This window comes from Octopus bimaculoides, chromosome 4, assembly GCF_046866305.1.
Source record: "Octopus bimaculoides isolate indiv1 chromosome 4, ASM4686630v1, whole genome shotgun sequence".
In the NCBI taxonomy this organism is placed as follows: domain Eukaryota; kingdom Metazoa; phylum Mollusca; class Cephalopoda; order Octopoda; family Octopodidae; genus Octopus; species Octopus bimaculoides.
Window position 1 is genome coordinate 88,409,224 of NC_142931.1, and position 24,382 is coordinate 88,433,605.

Below are 24,382 nucleotides of genomic sequence, written 5' to 3' on the forward strand. Positions count from 1 at the left end.
ATATTATATAATATATATATAATATATTATATAAATTATTATATAATTATATTATATTTAAATATTATTTATATTAATATATATTATATATAATTATTAATAATTAATAATTATTATATAATATATATATTATATATAATATATTATATAATATATTATTAATTATAAAATATAATATATATATATTATTATATATTATATATATATATTTAATATATATTATATATTATATATTATAATATATATTATATATTAATTATATAATAAATATATATAATATTATATTATATATAATATATATTATTAATATATATATATATAATATTTATATATATATATATATATATATATTTATATAATATATATATATTATAATTTATATATATATAATTATAATTATATATATATATATATATATATAAGTATATATATGTAATATATATATATATATGTATATATATATATATAATATGTATATATATATATATATATATATATATATATATATATATATATATATATATATATATCGATAACGGTGCTTACATACCGAAGGGCTTGGTAAAAATTATTAATTATTAATTTATTAATAAATTGATAATCGTTTACCCTTTTAACTTATGCAATCCTTATAAGCTGCAGTCTATTCTTATCTACAATAGTGACAACATCATTTTTTTTTCTATATTGTCGCTGTGTTAAAATATTGAAGAAGAATTATGTTGATATGTCTTACTTGTTAAAATTTCTTCTATTTATTTGTGCATTTGAAGATGGCACTGCATTTAAATTGATGTAATGATTGCATTTTTCAATGAAAGGGAATCACTTGAAACGGTAGTACTGCATTGCTACTTGATTTCTGTTCCTTATTTTGATTTTATTCACCTTCGAGCTATGGGGATAATACCGGACTGACTTTGTGTTTCAACTGAAGTACCTAATTCAACTAAATCTCAATTATATATATATATCATCATCATCATCATCATCGTTTAACGTCCGCTTTCCATGCTAGCATGGGTTGGACGATTTGACTGAGGACTGGTGAAACCGGATGGCAACACCAGGCTCCAGTCTAATTTGGCAGAGTTTCTACAGCTGGATGCCCTTCCTAACGCCAACCACTCAGAGAGTGTAGTGGGTGCTTTTACGTGTCACCCGCACGAAAACGGCCACGCTCGAAATGGTGTCTTTTATGTGCCACCCGCACAAGCCAGTCCAGGGGCACTGGCAACGATCTCGCTCGAAAATCCTACGGGAGCCAGTCAGGCGGTACTGGCAACGGCCACGCTCAAAATGGTGCATCTCATGTGCCACCCGCACAAGAACCAGTCCAGGGGCACTGGCAACGATCTTACTTGGCTTGCCGGGTCTTCTCACGCACAGCACATTTCCAAAGGTCTCGGTCAGTAGTCATCGCCTCGGTGAGGCCCAATGTACGAAGGTCTTGCCTCACCACCTCAGCCCAGGTCTTCCTGGGCCTACCTCTTCCACGGGTTCCCTCAACTGTTAGGGTGTGGCACTTTTTCACGCAGCTATCCTCATCCATTCTCACCACATGTCCATACCAGCGCAATCGTCTCTCTTGCACGCCACAACTGATGCTTCTAATGTTCAGCTTTTCTCTCAAGATACTTACACTCTGACGGGTATTCACATTGACATTACACATCCAACGGAGCATACTGGCTTCATTCCTTGCGAGCTTACGTATGTCCTCAGCAGTTACAGCCCATGTTTCACTGCCATGTAGCATGGCTGTTCGTACGCATGCGTCATACAGTCTGCCTTTTACTCTGAGTGAGAGTCCCTTTGTCGCCAACAGGGGTAAGAGCTCTCTAAACTTTGCCTAGGCTATTCTTATTCTAGCAGCTACACTTTCAGCGCACCCACCCCCACTACTGACTTGGTCGCCCAGATAGCGGAAGCTATCGACTACCTCTAGTTTTTCACCCTGGAATGAGATAGAAGTTGTTTCCTGTTTGTTTACAGTCTTTATTGCACCTGAACATCTGCCACAAACAAAAACTAACTTGCTAGTTAACCTGCCTTTGATGTTGCTGCACCTCTTATGTGTCCATAGCTTGCACCGGGTACATCTTATAGAGTTACTACCTACTCCTTTTCTACATACTGAGCAGGGCCATCTACCTAAAGGGGTTTGTGTTTTATCTACCTTCCTACTTATTAGGATTTTGGTTTTAGCTAGGTTGACTCTAAGGCCCTTCAATTCTAGACCTTGCTTCCACACCTGAAACTTCTCCTCTAGTTCTGATAGTGACTCCGCAATTAGGGCAAGGTCATCAGCATAGAGGAGCTCCCAGGGGCAACCTGTCTTGAACTCCTCTGTGATTGCCTGAAGGACTATGATAAATAAGAGGGGGCTGAAGACGGAACCTTGGTGGACCCCTACCTCTACCCGGAATTCATTGCTGTACTCATTTCCAACCCTCACCTTACTGGCAGCATCTCTGTACATGGCTCGCACAGCTCTCACTAACCATTCTTCTATCCCAAGTTTCCTCATTGACCACCAGATAAGGGATCGGGGGACCCTGTCAAAGGCTTTCTCCATGTCAACGAAAGCCAGGTACAGAGGTTTATCCTTAGCTAGGTATTTCTCCTGCAACTGTCTCACTAGAAATAAGGCATCAGTAGTGCTTTTACCTGGCACGAACCCAAACTGCATCTCATCTAAATTGATTCGCTCCCTAATTAGTTGGGCTATGACCCTCTCTGTAACTTTCATAACCTGATCTAACAGCTTGATGCCTATGTAATTATTTGTATCTAAAGCGTCACCTTTACCTTTGTAGCAGTTGACTTTGATGCTGTTACACCAGTCATTGGGTATGACTCCTTCGTGTATCACCTGGTTCGTAATACGGGTGACTAGGCTATAGCCAACACTGCCAGATATTTTGAGCATCTCTGCAGTGATTCCTGATGGGCCGGGGGCTTTCCCGGTCTTCATACTCTTAATTGCTTTATCTACCCCGGTACTATCAACTCGGATAGCTGGTCCCTCTATTGGGTCGACATACGGCAGGCTCTCTTTCTCCCATTCATTCTCTTTATTAAGCAATCTATCGTAGTGGCATCTCCAGACCTCTTTCTTTGCATCCTCATTTAATGCAAGCGTACCATCATCCATGCGAACACATTTCTCTCCTACAACATCACTATTCTCTCTCCTACACTGTCTTGCAACACGAAATACCTCGAGTCTTTGGTCCTCACGGCGCAGAACATTGGCAAATCTTTCCTTATCTGCTTCTCCTCTGGCTAAATAAACCTGTCGCCTAGCCTCCCTTCTGGCACATTGGTACAATTCCCTGCTACCACCGTTCTTCCAGTCCTTCCAAGCCTGTTTCTTTTGTCTAATAGCCCTGTCTACCTCCTTGTTCCACCACCACGTTACTCTGGGTCGGGAGGGGACCTTACACCACCCACAAATCTGGTCGGTGGCTTTCAACAGGTTGTCCCGCAGAAATCTCCAATTGTCTTCCACGTTGTATGATGCTATATCCCCTTCTATTTCGTTAAATGCTTCAAGTAACTTGTCTCTAAGTCTCTGTCCATTTGCAGGGTCTTTAAGCTTCCACACCCTTCTCCTCCAAGCCTGTCTAATTCTGGGCACCCATTTTGCCTTGATCCCAAAGTCGCTAACTACTAATCTATGTTGTGGGGTACATTCTTCGCCAGGGTAGGTTTTGGCATTTATAAGCCGCCCTCTTTCCCTATTTCTGGCGAGGATGTAGTCGATTTGGCTATAGTGTCTGCCGGAGCGGTAGGTGACTAGGTGACTGGCAGGTTTCCTGAAGTTGGTATTGCAGACCATAAGATCGGTTGCATCACAGAACTCCAGCAGTCTGGTTCCCTCCTCGTTGCGGGAACCGAAGCCATAGCCTCCATGTATGCCATGGAAGCCTCCAGCACGACGTCCGACATGACCGTTGAAGTCTCCAGCCACAAAGAGAAGGTCCCTGTCACTCGTCGACGAGGTAGTTTGCAAGAGGGTGTCATAGAATTGGTCTTTCAGACCATCTGGTAGCCCCGGTTGAGGTGCATAGGCTGAGATGACAGTAGCTCATCTATGATGAAGCACTAGTCTGATCTTAAGTACTCTGTCACTTACTCTAACGACCTCGATTACCTTATCCACCCATTTCTCCGCTAGAAGTATTCCTACGCCCCCGACCCCGTCAGTGTTCCCTGCCCAGAAAATCTTGTACCTGTGTTCTTTGCCTGTGAGGAACCTCGCAGAACCTCCTCTCCATCTTACTTCCTGGATGTAGCACATATCTACGCGTCTCCGTTCAAGCATCTCAACAATTTCACCAGATCTATCTTTCAGCGTGCCGACGTTGAGAGTGCCGATCCTAACAGTATGGGTGTTGGGGGTGTGGGCCTGTAGCCTGGGAAGGGGAAAAGCAGTGTCGTGTACCTGTATATATATAATTTATATATATATATATGTATATATATAGATAGATAGGTAGAATTTCTCACCTTGTCATTTTTTACAGAAAAGATGGATATTTTAGCTGTTACTGGGATAATATACAAATTCTTGAATTTCGATTCAGTTCATTTGTAGTTGCTCTTTATTACACTTCCATCATTTGTTGTACAACTATAGCTGATTTTCACATTGTTCCTTTTAAAAAACTTATAATTCATGTTGCTTTCACAAAATTTATTTTGAAAAGGGCTATTTAATGTTTTGTTCTAATCAAGTTTTGCTACTGAAAAGTTGAAAAACCTGGAAGTGTCCCATTATATCATATTTGAAGTGTGGTTAGAATTTTTATTCACATGAGCTCATTTGGATTCCTATATGTTTAGTATTTTCTGGCTTAACTTGTAAATTGATGTAGTCTTGTAGGTCCAGATATATCATATTTTTGTCTAAGAGCCATACTGTGTATCCATCATGTAGTTGTTAATCACATAGAGAACAATGAGCTAATAAGGAAATCTTTACCTGCTGATTAAAAAAGTGACCAGGACAGAGCTAATGAAAGAGCCTAGAAATAATAGCCAAATCTTCCTTGAACTATACTGGATAACTCAGTACAGTAAGATTTTATCTTTACTTGTTGATGCTAAAATACTTAGATTCAGAAATGAAATATTCCTTATGTGTAACAAAACTGTTTAATGTTTTCTTGAAAAAGAAAAAAAACCCAATAGTCACTAAAAATATAAAGATTTTATTGTATCTCTTCAAAATATTGAATAGTGCTTTAGAAAATGGCAGACACAGAATATATCACTTGAATGACTGTATATGGTTAGCATAAAAGTTCCAATGTTTGGTATAGCAATGGTCTTGCAATAAGTTAATTGCATAATTTATTATAAATGTAACCTCTTTCATAGGGATTTAACAATCATAAAATAATTTAATCTCATTCAGGTTAAGGCCTTCATATGCCAGATTATTCATAATGATACCTTTCAGCATATCAAGAGTTTCAAATTTTACATTCATCAAGTGTCTTTTTGTTTGGCTGGTTGCCTTTGTTTTAAAGTATTTCTTGGCTAATCAGTTCCAGTCTGCATGTAATCCCATAAACTGTTAGCTTGTTACATTGATTTTTATAAAAATCATTTATGTGGGGGGGTTTTATGTTAATGATTGATAGAATTCTAAAAGGTCATGTTTATTGAGACTAATTCTATCAGATAATTTTATAGGGATATGTTATATTTCTCCCCATTGCTGCTTGTAGAACATAAAAGGTAAAATAAGCACTTGAAGTTTTTTGTGTTTCAGCCAATTTAGTGGTTTTTCTTGGCAGACTTTCTATAACTTAATGAAGTATAGCCTCCAAAAGCCCCAAAGGATTTTATTTTTTAAAAGATATTTTTGCTGAATACAATAAAGGGTTTTTTTTTTGTTCTTTACAATGTTATTAGTAGGTTTCTTGACTGCAACTGCAGACTACTCTTGAAACTTCATTCTTTACTAACAGTTGAACTTCTGCAAAATTTAAGATATTGTTTGCTTGAAAGGAATAATTAAAATTTTTTCATATTCACAAAGTAATTACCACCAATCAAGAGAACCAAGATGTTAGTTTGTTGATATCTTCTGGGAATATGCCAGTGCCATCATTATAACATATGCCAGTGCTGTCATCATAAAAAGTCTACAATATTTCCATGCGGCATATTAGTTATAAATGGAGTAAACAGTTTTATGTGATGAGTGATATAATTCATTATTTCTTCCACACAAAAGCAAATGTCTTGGTTACACTAGATGCTAATGCTCTTTTTACAAATGATTCTTTCTAACTATAGAGTTTGAAGTTTTTGTAATAATTTCTTAGTGGAAGTGTATTGAATGCTATGGACTAGTTTGCATATATAACATGTGTTTTGTGTCACTAATTTCACTGCAAGTTGTGTATAAGAAATCCATGCTATACTTTATGTACAACACTTTGTGTCAGACAACAGAATGGATATTTTCTCATGGGAGATTTTGATCCCTTCTTGTGGAAATTGCAAAACTGGATATATTTTCCCTTTCAAGTAAAACAGCTTTTTTCTGATTTATTATGTAGGATAAACTTAATCTCAGATTTGAAATCAGAACATATAGTACTATAAATACATACTGCAATGCATTTTCTCCAATTCTCTAATAATTCTGACAAACCACCTCTTTTCTTCATTTTAACATATAGAATTTAATTTTTTAGACTCCTTATTTTAAAGTAGTATTTCCAACTACATAATTTGTATTTGTTTTTGAATGACGATATATATATATATATATATATATATACTAGCAGAGAAACCTAGCCTTGCTCTTGATTAAAATAGTTTATAACCCAATTTCATTTGAGTCTACGCAGGCCACATTTTAAAAGATGAGGAATTTTGCCCTAGAGGCTTTGCCTTTCAATTGAGCAAACTCAAAGTTGCCATGCAAACTCGCCAGCACTTTTGACATAGGTGTGCAAATTTTCAGCTCAATACTAACACTTTTGCCTGCACAACTGCTTGTGAGACAACGTCCGTCCTTTTCACAAATATGTAGTAGACATACAGAGATAGCTGGCCTTGCTCGGAATTAAAATGGCATAATTTTTCATTGTTTTACTTGTTTGGTTATTATAACCTGATTTCATTCGGGTCTACTCGAGTCACATTTTAAAAGATGAGGAATTTTGCCCTAGAGGCATGCAAACTCGCCAGCACTTTTTAACATAGGTGTCCATGTTTTCAGTTCAATCCAACGACATATGCGCACATTATATATATACATATGCATTAAATATATATGTTCATTAAATATATATATGTTCACATATACACATTATATATATATATATATATAACATATATATAACATATATATAACAAGTGAGACCTAAATCCAAGGCCTCTGCCAGGGGTGTAGCCAGCCCACTTATGCGTACCTTTCCTTCATTGGACACTAAACTCCGCTTGCGAAGACCTGTTGAAGCAAGTGAAATCGAAATCGAACTAAATTCGACGACTGGCATCCATGCCAACGTCGTCTCCTTCGTTTGACACGAAACTCGGCTTGTGAAGACCTGTTGAGGCAAGCGAAAGCGAAATCGTGATGGCACCTGTGCCCAGCGTCGCCTTTCTGGCACTTGTGCTCGTGGCATGTGTAAGGACTTTCGAGTGAGATCGTTGCCAGTGTCCCTGGACTGGCTCTTGTGCGGGTGGCACATAAAATACACCATTTTGAACGTGGCCGTTACCAGTACCGCCTGACTGGCCTTCGTGCCGGTGGCACATAAATACACCCACTACACTCTCGGAGTGGTTGGCGTTAGGAAGGGCATCCAGCTGTAGAAACTCTGCCAAATCAGATTGGAGCCTGGTGTAGCCATCTGGTTCACCAGTCAAATCGTCCAGCCCATGCTAGCATGGTAAGCGGACGTTAAACAATGATGATGATATAACATATATGTACGCATTATATATACATATGTATACACATTATATATATACACATATATATAAATATAGATATATACACTTTATATATATATATATACACACATTATATATATATATATATATATATATATATATATATATATATATATATATACACACACACACACACACATTATGTATATATAAATTATTTATATATACACACATATATATAAATTACACAATAAATATCTGATCAATAATATCTGTTATCATGACTGTATGGTGGTAGTGGGTAATAATAATTCACCATTCTAGAAGACCTGTGGTGGGAGGATTGTGTGGTGGTGGGTGATAATAATTCACCGTTGTAAAATACCTGTAGCGAGAATATTTAAACCTTGGCAGCTGTCAATGCTTTCTCTCTATAGATACAAATAGACATACAGAGAGAGAGAGAGAGAGAGAGAGGTGGTGGGAGAAAGAGTGACAGAGAGATGGCGAAGCTGGAGAGGGAAAGAGAGTGGAAGCTGTCAAACGTCATTATAGAGAGAAAGTGGAAGGAAGGGAGGAAAGAGAGACCGAGGAAGACAGGGTGATATCCAAAAGAGAGAAACGACAGACACTTGTCAAAGTCTGAGTTTTGTTGCCCTAGTAACCACAGCTTTTGAGATGGAGATTTCTAACATAGTCCAGTCACTTTCTCGTCTCATTTTACATGTCCCTGTAAATTTTCACCACACTCCAAGCACGCCTGCTGCCATTGAACCCTGCATAACCACTAAATAAGACATGCAAACATACAACTTTCGGCCATTTCACTTTTATATATAGATCGTCGTCGTCGTCGTTTAACGTCCGCTTTCCATGCTAGCATGGGTTAGAGCATAGAAACCTAGTTGACAACAATGTATATAGTTCTGAATGTGAATTTTGAAAAGGTTGTTTCACATTTCATTGTTGGAATTCAAACTTTCAATAAAATACTTCAAGTGTTTAGGTATGCAACTTCACAACTATTATTCCCTAAGGGATTATGTAGTCATTTGATTCAAGTAAAATCAAAAATGATGAACAAAAATGCATTTCAAGTGATAGCAATATCTTCTTTCAATGATAAAAAAAAACCCCATTTAATAGGTAATTAGAAAAAAACTGCAAGTAACTCTTTAAGATATCAATGAAATGAGTGATATAAAGAATGAAAAAGCATAGATGAAAATATTCATAAATTTTACACTCTTCCCATCTTTTTTCAGCCTCATCATTTAAATCCTCAAAATGCCTAAGCACCAAATTGTTGACCTTGAAAGCCTTGTTAAAGAACGCATAAAGAAATTTCCATTTGACAAAAAGGAACAAGATAATATGGATAAAATTTCGTCCAATGACATAAATTGGAAAAATCTTGCTGTGTTCCATGGCGAAACAAAATATGATGATACAACTTCCTTTAAAAAGCCTAATTCTCATATATTATTTACAGCAAATTTTGAGAATAGAACCGATCATGTACAGGTGAGTTACTTTCTTTTTTTTTAAAGATTTTTATCATTTTCAAGATATTTACTAAATTCTTAGAAGCCTTATTTTTAGCTGCTTTTCAAAATCTTTTGGTATTTTTAAATGATTCTTAAAAGCAGAAAAATTATTATTGGAATTCACTAGAGATGTGGTGAGTTAAATAATTTCGTCAGTCCTAAATTATTAAATAGTTATTATTTTATTTTTATCAAATATAATCTTCAAAGCTTAAGGTATATCTGCATCTGTAGAAGTTTAAAAAAAAAAGATATGAGGTAAAGACATATCTATGAGGAAGATTAAAATTCAGTACTTCAAATAAAGTTTATTATTGAAAAATACTTTGTTTGATTCCATTGTAATTCATTTTGATCTTTATTTTTTGCCCACAATCTTTTAATATTCTTTTATTCAGTTATTACATACAACTCCTACATAACATTCACAACACATGTAGAACACTTAATAAAGGAGGTAAAATGTCAAACACATACTTAGAGTATTCCCAGATGCCAGATTTGGCCAACAGAAACAAAACCAATAATGTACAATGTATTAGATCAATTGGGAATTACTCTACCCCAGCTTGAGTTCTTGAATAAATTAATAAGAGCACAAAACAATGTGCTTCACATCATCATGGGCTGCACACAAGTTACACCTATAGAAATACTACACAATGTGATACAAGTATGAGTAAAAAAAGATTCTTTAAGGATGCAAAGAGCACAGTTTGTTGCTACACCAAGCTCCAGTGCTAATGGTTTCTATCTCTACATTCACAATTACTCCCAATCAGAAACATATGCAACACATCTTCTGTATTATCCTCAACAGTATTTCACAACTATCTTAATGCATTATCACTATTTAGCTCACTCAAATATAAAAGATAGATACACAAAGAAATAAAGGTGTCATTATTATTAGAGTCCATGCTGAGACACACATCACCAATGATAAGCATGGAGAAATAGCAACTGTTATGATCTGACTGAGTGCATATCTACTGTGGCCAGCACCAGATTTAGCAGGCATACAGAAATAGTGGACAGTACTGAGAATTCTGTTGCACTATTGTCTCATATGAGTAACCATGGGCTGTTGAAGGTAGTGAACTGGAATAGTTCTGAGAGTATCAGATTGAATGCCACATGGTGTTTTATCTGACTCTGTATACTCTGAGTACAAATTCCACCAAGGTCAAGTTTGCATTTTGTCCTCTGGGTGTCAGTAAAAAGTACCAATCCAGACTGGATTATTAGAACTAGTAAGAGTGTTAGACCAGATACTAGCAATATACATTTCAAGTTTGCATTCTAACAGAAATCAACCTGTCTCTTGGACATCATTACCTGTCTCTTGGACATCATCAATGTATGAAATGGAGAGATTTCTATGCTACACTTCTTCAAAACTCTTTACATAGACTTATATTTTCAGATGCAAAAGCCCATGATATCAGCCATGACTGAAAAAAGTCCTAGAATGGGATAGGCAATATTCTTTAGCTTAATGAAATCATGATGTATTTGAAATAATAGATCTATGGATTTCACAATCATTTGTCTGACAGTCTGCGTACCACATAATAATAATGCTGATATTTACATTTCCCTTCATTATTTGTGAGTGATATTTTTGACAGTAATTTTTTTCATAATTTTAGAAACATTCACTGAAGACTGAGCGAAGAACCAAATCTACATGTACCTTAAAAACAGAGAGAGGGTATAGTATTGGAAGCTCATTTCAACTTAAATTAGTGCCACCCAATCCAGTCATTGATGCTAATGCTGGATTCCATGGATCTCTAAATGTTTCAAAGATGGATGAAGAAACATTTGAAGAAGAATTAGTATGGTCAGTGGATAGCCAAGTAAGTGATTATTTCAATATCGTATATAATTCATGACATAAGCTGTAGCAAAGCCGATAAACTTATCGTAGAACAAGTTTACAGTTTAGGTTTGATTTGTAGTTGTAGCTAATTGTAGTTCTAATGTCTCTTAGAAAAGCATGAACACTGTATTTCCTATCTCCCACTCTTTGAAATCAATAGGTCTGACTGATCAGCTCTTGATTGATCTTTTAGTTGTGAAAGTTTAAGCAATTAATTTTATTTATCATATTAGCTCAAGAAATCACACTGTTTTTATGTCATTCATATTTTGATCATAAATATTAAAAAAGGAGAAAACTTAAATGTATTCTTATTTCCCATCTATCAATAAAACCTTCTCCTCCTTATCTCTCAATATAACCATTCTTTCTCCAGATGAATATCTCATTAAAATTTTTGTAGCATCACCATTAAAGTACAAAACATAAAATAAATATGATTATATATATATATAAAGGGAAAAGACATCTAAAAGTAAAGTAACAATGACATATTACTGGTTATAAGCTTAAAATCAAATACTGATTTCAGTATCCCAGGCTACACCTACTTGCATCTTGCCATCTGCAGTATTGTTCTTCACCTCAGATCTCTTGTTGCTAATTTGCATCATAAACAACAATTAACTTTCCAGCTTGACACAGCCCATCCACCTGGGATTAATAAAAAAATGTTGCTTTCTTCTAATAATTCTGCCTTAACTATTAATGCCCCTTAAATATCCTCATGTGCATTTCAAATCCAACTTCACACTCATACACTGTTATGCCATGCTTGTACTGTCCACACAGTAGTATGTTAACCCTACCTCAATTCAACATGCTTCCATTTCCCTATACACACACATATACATACTTCCTTACATATATATGATATGCTCTCACACTCCTTAAACCCTAGTGAAGCTCTTTAATTATCTTCTATTGTCACAGTTTTAGCAGTAAAAGACCAGTCAACATCTCTCTACTCTGCCTCCTGCCATTCATTTGTTTTCCATGCAACCTTAGCTATAAACAACGTTGCTTTTCACATAACATTCTTCTTTTCCTTTCATTTCCTCTCTTTTGGTTTTTGGTGAAGGTATACTGTCCATAACATTGATTTCTCTTCTGTTCCTTCCTTTTGGATAATTATATACTCATTTGTTGCTTTGTTGTATTTCATTTTTATTGAGTCCCTTTGAATATTCCATCATTATGCTGATGCTGAACATATGGATTACCACAAGATTTACACAGATAACAAAAGAATTCTTTAGTTTCGGTTTAACCAATTCTAGGGGGTTCAAAACAACACTGTAATTGTTGATTTTGAACACTATTCCTATAACATTGTGGTAACATCCTTTATACACAACAAACTTTACTCTTTTATTCTTTAAGAGAGAAATAATTTTCCAATTATTAACAACAATGTAATTTGCCTCTACTGCTTCTCTTTCTCAAACATGCAACCCAACACAGAGGTAAAGCAGAATGAACATAAATTTAATCATCTTTCTGTAAAAAAATGCAAATAGAGATACCATCTTTCAAAAAAAAAAAAAAACTGAAATGATTTTGGTAATAGTATGTTTTCTCAAACCAAAAGTAGATACAAATGCACATGCATGCACACATACATGCATGCATAAGTGTTCTTAACCTATTGATTTGAAGATAACTCCTGATGGCATTCAGGGTGAAACATTATATGGGGTCTTTGAGAAAGGATACAGAGAAAATATTTCCTGTTGCTAAAAGAAGTGGTATTTATATATGACAGCAGGATGGCTTGAGTTAGTCTGTTGGAATGATAGGAGAGTTCAGACATGCATTAATCTCATTGTTGATGTATGCAAGAAATAAAAATATAAAAATCCTAAGATGAAACATAGAGGATACCTATTTCCTATTTGAACATAAAACACATGAAGTAAAACACCCGTGCATCATTCTTTTTACTGTTATGATTCACATAACCACATGTGCACAACTGCATGTATATGCATATTTGCACATATACAGCCAGAAAAGTATGTGTGTGTGTATAAATGCACACACACACTCACACACACACACACACACACACACACACACACACACAGAAATACATATGCAAAGTGGGAGCAGATTTACTCCATTTAACATGACCCCATTTAATATATCACACACTAGCTTTTGTGCATCCCTTGGAGACTGTACAGAAAGTCAAGAACAACACCATTCTGCTTCTGACTAAGCTGTAATAAAAAGAGATGTATAGATACTGATAGCTGTATGTATGTGCATGCGTGTGGGTGTGTATATATGTGTGTCTGAGTGTGCATGTGCACATGCGTGAGTGCATTTAGAAACTAAAGGCCGGCATTTAAAATTGCAGATAAATTGATTTTATTTATCTTTGAGAGCTTAATGTTGACTAGTCTATATTTCACAGTTACATGTTATTAATACACATACACACAGAGAAACACATGGTTTGGCAGTTGCTTGGATTTTGAAAACCAAAAACCCTGCTGCTGTGTGGATCAAAGAACATGGTCTTTTTGCAATAGGATCAAAGCTGCTCAGTTCTATTGGAGGGTGTCATACTGTTAGAAGATACCAAACATACTGTGATCTCCATGATCACAATGGGTTTAGCATACGAAGGGAATATTTTGCTCCGCAAACAATTTTTAAGAGATATGGGAAGTAGACGTTAAATGATTATATATATATATATATATATATATATATATATATAGGAATATGTACACATTAAATGAAAAAAAACAGTTAAAAGTGAAAATTCTGTAGATAATAATTATAGTAATTATAAGCTTCAAGCTTTCACCGTGTATTGGCTAAGGAAAGCAGTCTAATACTGGAGCATATAAGCCTTCAACAGAAAAAGTGGGTATTAGTACACAAGGGAATTGAACCCACACCTCTTATATTTGTGATTCCCTCTTGCACTAGTACCCACTTTGGGTTTACTATTTGCCTTAGTCAATGCACAGTGAATACTTATCACCTTCAAATTTATAAATTCTAATCTTTTTTACAGAATATGTATATATATATATATATATATATATATATATATATATATATATATATATATATATAGTAAGTAGAGGGATAGAGTATCTAGGCAGATACCGAATTTCTTCGAGTAAAACGCCAAGGGTAGGTCCTCCTGATGGTGCATATTTTTGTAATCCCCCTTTAGCTTACACCTGATGTTCCGGTTTATTTCTTGGCTGCTTAGAGTCTAAAGTACAATATTGATAATAAGGAGAATGAAGAATTTGGACGTTCACACGTTCTTTGTTTCCAGTTAGTTTATTCATAATAATAGACCAGCCTGTATTCCAATCGCAGCAACTGCGTATTGTTGTATATTCATATGTAGATATCTATACATTTTTAGAACAATCTCTTTAGGGTGTATAAATATGACATTTTCCGAAGAAGAATTTTCCTCCACTCTTAGTTTAAATTAGGCATGGTTCTAGTAGTATATATATATATATATATATATATATATATATATATATATATATATATATATATATATATATGTGTGTGTGTATATGTATATGTATATATATATATATGTATATGTATATATCTATATATATATATATGTATATATATATATATATATATATATATATATATATATATATATATATATATATATATATATATATTGTGTGTGTGTATATATATATGTGTGTGTGTATGTATATAAAGAAACATTGATGATAGAACACACATCAAATTCAAGTCAGCGACTTTATATATAACACCATACCTCAAGCATTTGATCATCTATAAATATTACCATGGTTCTAAAACATGTAAAAATATACATATGCAAAAAACACAAGAGGTAAAAATATATGTGAATAAAATACAAATATATAGGATGGCCTATCAAAAAAGTAAATACAAACAACTAACAATTCATAAAAATTCTAAAGCGTGTCATGCAACTAAAAAACTAAATAAAGATAAAATAAAATATCAATCAACTAAAAGAGGTTTCTTAAAAGATTTCTTTAATCTTAACATTATTTTTGATGTTAACTCCAGAGTGGTGAATTTCTTAGATGTTACCTTGAATTTGGATACAGGTTTATACTACCCATTTCGTAAGCCAAACAAATCCATTCTCATATATCAATGTCTCCTCCAATCATTTGAAATCTACCATTGATAGCATCATTGCTGTTATCTCAATCAGAATCTCGAACTTGTCTGCAAACAAAGAGATTTTTGATCAACATGTGCCGGTATACAACAACGTTCTAAAATTAAGCAGCTTCAAAACTAAAATCTCATATATACCTAACACGAGATTTAAAACAATTTGGTTGGTCTACCACCATGTCATGGATAGTTGTGAGAAATGCAATGCATTATTTGATTGCAACCAATATAAGCCATCAATTAGACACGTATATAAAGATGTTAGAAATAGATACTGGAAGCGAAATAGAGGTAGTGAGGATAAAACCAAGATCTCATGTTCTAGAATACAGGAAGTCATATGGTTTGCCACCCCTTTTTCTCTTAGAGTAAGAAACTTACCCAAGCTGTTTTTTAGGATTCTGAAGGAGAATTTCCCAAAGAATCATAAATACTACAGCATCTGCAATAAGTCTTCCATCAAATTTTCTTACTCAGTAATGCCAAATTTGGCCTCCATTATTGCATCTGTTAATAGAAGCAAGTTAAATGGGCAAGTGCACAAGTATTCTTTTGCTGGAAACCCTGGTATTGGGCAGGTAAGCTCTACTACGCCTAAGGTTAGTGCTACAAGCCATTTGCTCCCACTGATCTTATTGACCCCCAATAATGAGATATGAGAAGCAAAGCACACTGGAAGCCAGATAAGTAATGTTATTATTAGTAATAGGGTTAGGAGTGGCTCTGGTAAGTCCTGTAATCATAGAAACCCTGGATTATTCTCCCCTTGATGGGTTCTCTCTCACTACTAATGCCATACATAAATGTGTTGTTAAAGATGAGGGTAATTTGGATAAGTTTTATAGAGGCAGTACTGTAAATTTTAAGGCTAGGTATAGGGTCCACATGAATTCGTTTTCAAACAAAAAATATTGTAACTCTACTACACTTGCCTCATATATACATGGCTTAAAGTGGAATAATAAAAGTTATTCTCTTGAACGGTCTGTTATATCGAGGGCCCCTTATTTCAGAGTTAATATTAATAAGTGTATGTTATGTGTAAGGGAATCTCTTGCCATCCTTAAGTCTTTTGGGCCTAAAATTTTAAATAAACTTGCTGGGGTGATCCCTTTTTGCAACCATAAGTTCTCTTCTACTTTTCTGAAAGTGTATAGAAGTAAAAGCAGAAGTAGTAAATATTTAGTTTTACAGGGTTTGAAACTGGCGGGTTAAAATTTCTATTAAAAACAGCTACCTGCATGTTTAGCATTGAAATAATTCGTTTTTTTTTTTGTGTGTTAGAAAATTTAGACTGGTCTTGTTATGGGTTTATCTTTAAATTAGCCATGTGGTGTTGTATGAACTTTTTGGTTTTGCTTTGTGCTTTTCCTGTTCATCCTGATGAGGGAGTCATTGCCGAGATGCACTTTCAATGTAATCGAACCATGGCAATGAAATCCCGAAATGGCCATTGGTGTGTTTGAATTGATTTTGTGGAACTCTTTTTGCTCCTGGTTTTAAGAATTGAACATTTTAAATGTACTGTTGTGTGAGGGGAGTAAAAAACACTTCTTAAAAATTTTTTTAGTCGATTGATATTTTATTTTACCTTAGTTTATTTAGTAGCATGACACACTTTAGAACTTCTATGAATTTTTAGTCGTTTGCATTTACCTTATTGATAGGCCGTTCTATATATTTGTATTTTATTCACATATATATTTTTACCGTCTGTATTTTGGTATATGTATATTTTTATATGTTTAAGAACCATAGTAACATTTATACATACTCAAATGTTTGAGTTATGAGGTTATATATAAAGTTGTTGACTCAAATTTAATGTTTGTTTTACGATCAATGTTTCTTTGTCTCTGTCTCAATTACATTTGAGCACTTCTTTTTTGCAGTCCTGTAAACCCTTTTTTATCCATAAAAAGAAACAAAAATTATTTGTTGTGTGTGTGTGTGTGTGTGTTTCTATATATGTGTATATGTATGTATATATATGTATGTGTATGATAAGGCTATGGTCATCCCAGGTTAGTGGTTCCAGAAGCATCATCGTCTATTGTGTGTTTTGAAGTAAGTTATAGGGAAACCAATAAAAACAGGTATGGGCAACAATGATCCAAAAATCATCACCCCCACCAAGAAAAGATAGTAATATCATTATTATTATTAAGGTGGCAAGCTGGCAGAATTGTTAGCATGCTGGGCAAAATGCTAAGAGGTATTGCATATCTTCATGTTCTGAGTTCAAATTCCACTGAGACCATCTTTGCTTTCAGCCTTTCAGGGTCAATAAAATAAGTACCAGTTGAGTACTGGGGTCGATGGAATCAACTTATCCCCAATCTTGAAATTGCTGGCCTTGTGCCAAAATTTGAAATCAATACTGTTAACATTATTGTAAGGTGTAAACTCAAAGTTGTTTTGTTATAAAACTCCAAAATATACTTGGCAGATAGGAAAATGGTATGGGTAAAAACATTGGGAAGAGGACAACAGACAGTTGTTTACACATGACACTTTCACTCATGCGCACGTGCAAGTATTTATGTTTATACATGGAATAGTTAAGGTGAACATTGTTACATAAGAAACTTTATTCTATAATACCTATAGAAGCACCAGACACAGGACTTTCATATATCTGTGTGTGCTACTGAAAGTAATACAGGCAATCTTTGAATCAAGGAAGCCATCTTTAACACCAAGCTAAGGCCAACTCTGAACAACAGAACGAGTTACATGAAGCAAACTGTATTATTAGAGCATCAGTCTACTCATGCTACTATCCTTTCCTACACATCTGAGCAATGACTCATTCTTCCTTCCACTTCTCCACATATCCCGAAGAAGTGGTTATAACTCTGAAATATCAAAATACAATGTAAAACTTCAACTGTTGTTCAGTTTTCCCTTATGTAGTAGTTCACTTTGTATTTCACATTGCTTTGGCCTTGCCATTTTTTATCGGATATTTGTGTGTGTACTTACATGTATATCCTTTTATCACAGAAATTGTGTCCTACAAGTGGTCTTCATTTGTTTTCTATCTCATATATTACATACTATTCTTTGTAGTTGTATGGAAAACCACCGATAAAATGATTTATTTCATATTTTCAGGAAGCTTCTACGTTTCATAATGTAAGCAGACCTTCATTCTTACTTGTAAGAAGGAAGTGTCTAATTTAATTGCAGGCAGACAAAATGTTACTTTAGTGTAAATAGTTAGTACATCTGTTATGAATACAAATAATATGTGGTTTGAGTCACACAATTATCCTCTGATATTTAACCCCCATTAGTTTTTTTTTTTTTTTTTACTTAAAGTATTCCATGCTATTATTTTGAGCAGACTTTCAGATACCCCTTTAAAAGACATACATACATACATACACATATGCACACAATACACACACACATGTGTGTATATATATGAAGTTAAATATGCTCTTGGTGTCATTAAGCAGATTTATTAACATTTACTGAGTCATTTTCACAATTTCATGGTTTTGTGAGATGATGGGGACATGGTAACATGTCTGGCAAGACATCTATGTCATAGCTCTGACTCTTCTACGATGCTAGTAATATTGCTCTTATTTTGAAGTAACCATGTTTTTGGTTATGTTTTTATGGTCTAAGTGGATGATCTCTAGCTGAGCCTGTCTGTATGCATGTTTCTCTGAATGTGATGGTATATGTAGTGGTAAGGGCAATCAGGGTTGTAGCTTGCTGTAATAAGCTATACCCTTTTTATGTCTTGGTGACACCTTGTTTTTAATATTTTTGTTTCGTTTTCAGTTGGTCTGTAATTATTTACTTAATGTAGCCTGTGCTGATGCAATTTCATTTTTCTCTTTTTGTAGTTCCTTATAGATATTTTGTGAGAGATTGGTAAAAATCCAGGTAGGACTGGAACAAACCATGATGAATAAAATGTATTGTCTGTACACCAATGTTTCTGTATCTTTGTATTGGCCAAGTATGTTGCCTGTGGATGTTCTGAGTTATTGTTGTTTAACCACAGCTCGGCTCTGCTCATGCAGATCTATGGTCAAAGACGTCCAACCTGTGACCATCTTTACTATTGCTATATCATCCACATTATCCAATGTGTTTCTTTAAGTTAGTTGTGTGTGATATGGTGGGGAATTTGCCTTCTATATCTAGCAGGTCAAATGGCCTTGTATAAACTCTCTTGCTGGTTCCCAATTTCTAAGTATGCTGGTGCTGTTTTTGCTTTCTTTACTATATCTTCTATTTTAGAAATGTTCTTCTATAACCCTTATTATTTTTGCTTACTCTGTATGTATGTGCGTGTGTGTTTGTGTGTGTGTTGTACTTATGTTACTTAGTATAATGTTTTGCTGTTTTGTGGTCTCTGGAGTTGCTGGTAAAAGGGAAACATAGAAGATTTGGTATTACAGTAGGTTTGTTACTATGAATTTAGCTGCCTTAATGTTTGTTGTAGAAGCAGTACAGCTGCATATGTAGGAGTGGCAGGAAGATGTAAGCTTCAGATTTTGAAATCCCAAGCTCTCACCTTTCTATCACTCCTCCATACACATCTTGAGATTGTCAGCATATTCTATTCTCTTAAAAATATGGAAAAAGATAATGTATGTATATGAGGGCAAAAGTATTGCCTAAAAAGAGATGGTGAAACAATGGATCTTTGCAGTAGACCAATTAATAAAACTGCATATATTCTACATGTGTTGAAGGCTACCAAATGTGCTTTTGTTTTAAGATGGTTCATGATTTAAGAAAGATTTTACTGTTATTTCTAGCAGATCAAGTCATCATGTTAAAACTCCCTCATTGATTCAATGCTTTGTGCCGTTTTTAAAATTTGTTTCTTAAGTATTCTCTACATATGTGAATAGAAGTAGATAGGATTAAGGGCTTAGCTCTCTACAGCCATGATTGAGTGGTTACTATGCAACCATGTGACTCTTGGTTTTATCTTTCTACATGGAAGCTCAAGCTGGTGCCTTCTATTATAGCCTCAGACAGATTAAAGCTTTGGTAAACAAAACTATATGGACCCCTATCATGTGAGAGCATGTGTGCATGCATGCGCACATGTGTATGTGTGTATATATTTCTGTGCTTATCATTGTATCTGGGTTTATGACTACTGGTGTATATTGCATTTTTTTAGGTAACAAAAAAAATGGCATTTTGTGTAAAAAGCATGATTACTGTCAATCAATAAAAGTCAATGAATTGGAGGCAGCACTGTTGATTAAAATCCTTGAAACTGGTGCCTCAGCATGACAGTAGTCCAGTGATTGAAACTAGTACAAGAGCGTTTTAATGATTGTTATTATTGTACACATGCGTGTCTGTGTGGTGGTAATGATGGAGATGGAAGTTGGGTGAAACTATATTTTTGTGGAATGTTTGTGAGTAGTGTAGTGATTTGAATCCACATGATGAAGTAGAGAGAGAAATGTGAGAGTTTGTGATACTGAAGACAAATATTTCTAAAATGCTTGTGAATGTTCATAGATGGGTGATGAGTCTGATTATACTGCTTTGGTCTGATTATATTGCTTTGGTCTGATTATATTGCTTTTGTCAAGCTCTAGGGAATGACAAAATCCTAAATAGACAGGTAAATCAACTAGGACCTAAAGGAATTATTTACCTTCATTAAATTCTTCAATTGTTCATGCCATGAGCCAAACTCTACAAATTTCCCTCTTATCATATGCTATCAGTTAAAGAAAAGAAGAGCACAGTGAGTATTGTAGTTCTAAATGAGATAATGTTTGCAAAACAAAATGACTGGATTATCACATATGGATTCAAGCCATTCTACTGAAGCTTTATGCAGTTCAGAAAGAATACATACTCGTTTCAACAATATCAAAATGCCCTATGAGCACCATCAGCATCAACAGTGTTTTACTCCATTCCTCAGTATCCAATTATAAACAAAACTTCCATCATCTAAATAAACAACATGAACTAACAAGGAAGTCTCAGCTTTTAACTGCTGGATACACCATGTAAATTCCTTTAAATCATGTCTATCTTATTAAAAGCTGACTCATTGAATTGTGTGATCCTAGATAAAATAACCAGTTTGGAATGCTTTTTATTATGGTTTTGCTCAATTAAAGCAAACCTGACTCAAAGAAACAACATAAGTCACAGATTAGTGAACTAAGACCCTAACTCCGTGTAGAATAACAAAATAATTTCTCAATGTACTGCAAAAACTGATCTTGTTATGCACTTCTTTTAACATAGATAAAAAAACCTAATTCAGTGACCTTTTTAAAATGTAAATTCACCTTGCATGCAGATGATACCACAACCATTCTCAACCAGCCATTTTCCAACAGTGTCAACTAGAAAGATTAAAAATAACATCTACCAAATCTATCTCTTCCCTTCTTATCAACTATACCAATGAACACCAAACATTCAGCACCATAAATATCACACGCACACACACACACACACACACACACACAGAGAAAAAGAACACTATAAGTTACATTACTACAGGTTTCTCATCCTATTTTGTAAAACAGTCTAACATAAAGTCTAACAGAATATAAAAAAAAACAACATAAAAAAGCAAACAAAAAAAGCATTGATAAGCTCATTAGCTCCAAACACAATGCTGTGGTCCATTTAACTAATGGTAAGTGAAGAAGAAAAGCAACTGTTGTGCTTTAGTTACCATACCATATTTTTACTATGGTCGCACTTAGAATTTTGACATACAATGAATGAACAAATAAATCTCTACACAGTTGCTAGACTTGCAAGATGCAACAGCTAAATATCCCTCTAATTACACCTTATTACCTTAAAAAGAGTGGGTCACATGGATAATATAATGCTTGAGAGAAGGGTAGGATGGTTATGGTTGTAATGCCTTTGTTTATAGGTCTGTTCCGGGGGTTAAACAACTAGCATACAAAAAAATATTTTGGGTAGTAGAAAATATGTTTGGAATATTACATGACAAACTTCATACAATAAACCACTATATCTCAAAGTGCAAGTGTATAGTCAAAGAAGCTTGAAATATCAGGAATAATCAGTCTGAAGATCATCACATCTAGTGATTCAACCAATTATTTATGACTATTCAGTTAGAGCTGACTGAGGCAAAATGACAGCAATATTGAGCATTAGAATGAAATGTAATATAGTAATGTTGCATAATGAAAATACCTAAAACATAAGTAAATTAAAACCTGATATATCTCCATAATTTTTGTATATCTTCATTTCATCTTACTAATATTTTACAAGCAACTAACTTTTCTTTATGTATTTAGTGTTCAATCAGATTTCTTTTTTTCAAATTAACAAAAAGCTAAAAATACATTTACTGGATTCATTAACAAGGTTTTAAATCTGATTATCTATTAAAAATTTCTTTGCTTTCAAATTTATTCAATGACTGACCATAATGTTTCAACAACTTCTTTCTTCTCTGTATCAAAAGGTTTCAGTTCAACCTGGTTATAAAACCTCTGCAAATCTTGTGATTCGAGAAGAAGAATACATTGGCTCATTTACCAGTGAAACTAGCTTTCAAGGCTTAATACATGTCACATTGCGAAACAAGAAGGATCAATCTGAGATGAAAACCATGACAATTCCTGTTACTCAAGTCTTCACTGAGGAGAAAGGTTTCACATGTAATGGAAATAGTTCCATCTTTGTCAATAGAGGAGAGTGTCGATGTCGATTTGGTATTGAGCAAAAACTATCTTTGGCTGAAGAAAAATTAGAAGAAAACACAGAAGATTAAACATTGCTTTTATCCTAAAATGTCATTTGCATATATCCCAACTTGGTGTCATATTCATTGGTTGCTATTTGAAAAGCAATCATTTAAAGTATTATATCATTTAATATGTAGCCTATACATAACCACAGTATATTAATAGGAAAAAAGGAAGCCTATTTTCCATTTTTTTTTGTTTATTTTATTTTTACTGTAGAATGGAAGGATAACTGCACAAATGTATTTAGTTACATTGTGGCAGAGTTGGTTGACAACATTCAGCAAGCTTAAAATAGATTTATAATCCAGTTGAAGAGAAGATGATGCTTATTTAAATCTTTATTCCCCAAATTATGGAGCTTTTTTGAAATACAAATGAATCTATTTACATATATTTACTAACTATATTTCTTTTTAAATATTAAAAAAGCATTTATAATATTTACACATTTTATGATTAAAAAAAAAATTTAACAAGCTGTTAAAGAATCCCTCACTGATTTGCTTTGGAATTATAGAAGAAAAAAAACAATTTCACAATGAGTGAATGCCAGCCAGATAATAAATATTTGCTATAATCATCTAAATAAAAGATCACTAATTTATTTAGTGTGTAAAATATTCATCAGCATTGTTCTCCTCCTTCTCTTACTTCAAAGCATACATATTCACCATAAAACAAAGCAAAATTTGTTGAGCATTGTACCAAGATAAAAGTTACAACCTTTTGTACATTCCATGTTCTGACCTACATAAGCAGTCATAATTTAACCTTAGGGTGGAAGAACTATTTATTTAGAAAGACTAAACTTTTCTAAAGACAGCATTTTTAGAGTTAGATGGGTCTAACAAAGAATAAGCTTAAAATAAGCAGAGATAGAAATATTCTCAGTTTGAGAATTGTCCAAGTTAATATGAATGGACCTGTAGAAGTTGAGATTTTAAAACTCTATTTGAAATCATTGAAGAATGATCAAGAAATTGGGAATGGATGGGTAAGTTTGGAGAGAAATATGAATGGGAATGGTTAATATAACAGGAAAATTTTGTTTTTTATATATTGATTTTTATTATTATTTT

General features: G+C 34.1%; 1 protein-coding gene across 1 annotated transcript in view; it reads left to right on the top strand.

The window, feature by feature from the left end:
• LOC106872336 (uncharacterized) overlaps positions 1-23,925 on the top strand; it is a 24,781-nt gene extending 856 nt beyond the window's left edge. The window contains exons 2-4 of the mRNA XM_089350947.1: positions 9,195-9,453; positions 11,129-11,338; positions 23,018-23,925. Of these exons, the coding sequence (XP_089207073.1) occupies positions 9,217-9,453; positions 11,129-11,338; positions 23,018-23,326 (756 nt within the window). The 5' untranslated portion in view covers positions 9,195-9,216 and the 3' untranslated portion in view covers positions 23,327-23,925. The remainder of the gene's footprint in view (positions 1-9,194; positions 9,454-11,128; positions 11,339-23,017) is intronic.
• Positions 23,926-24,382: the final 457 nt, after the last annotated feature.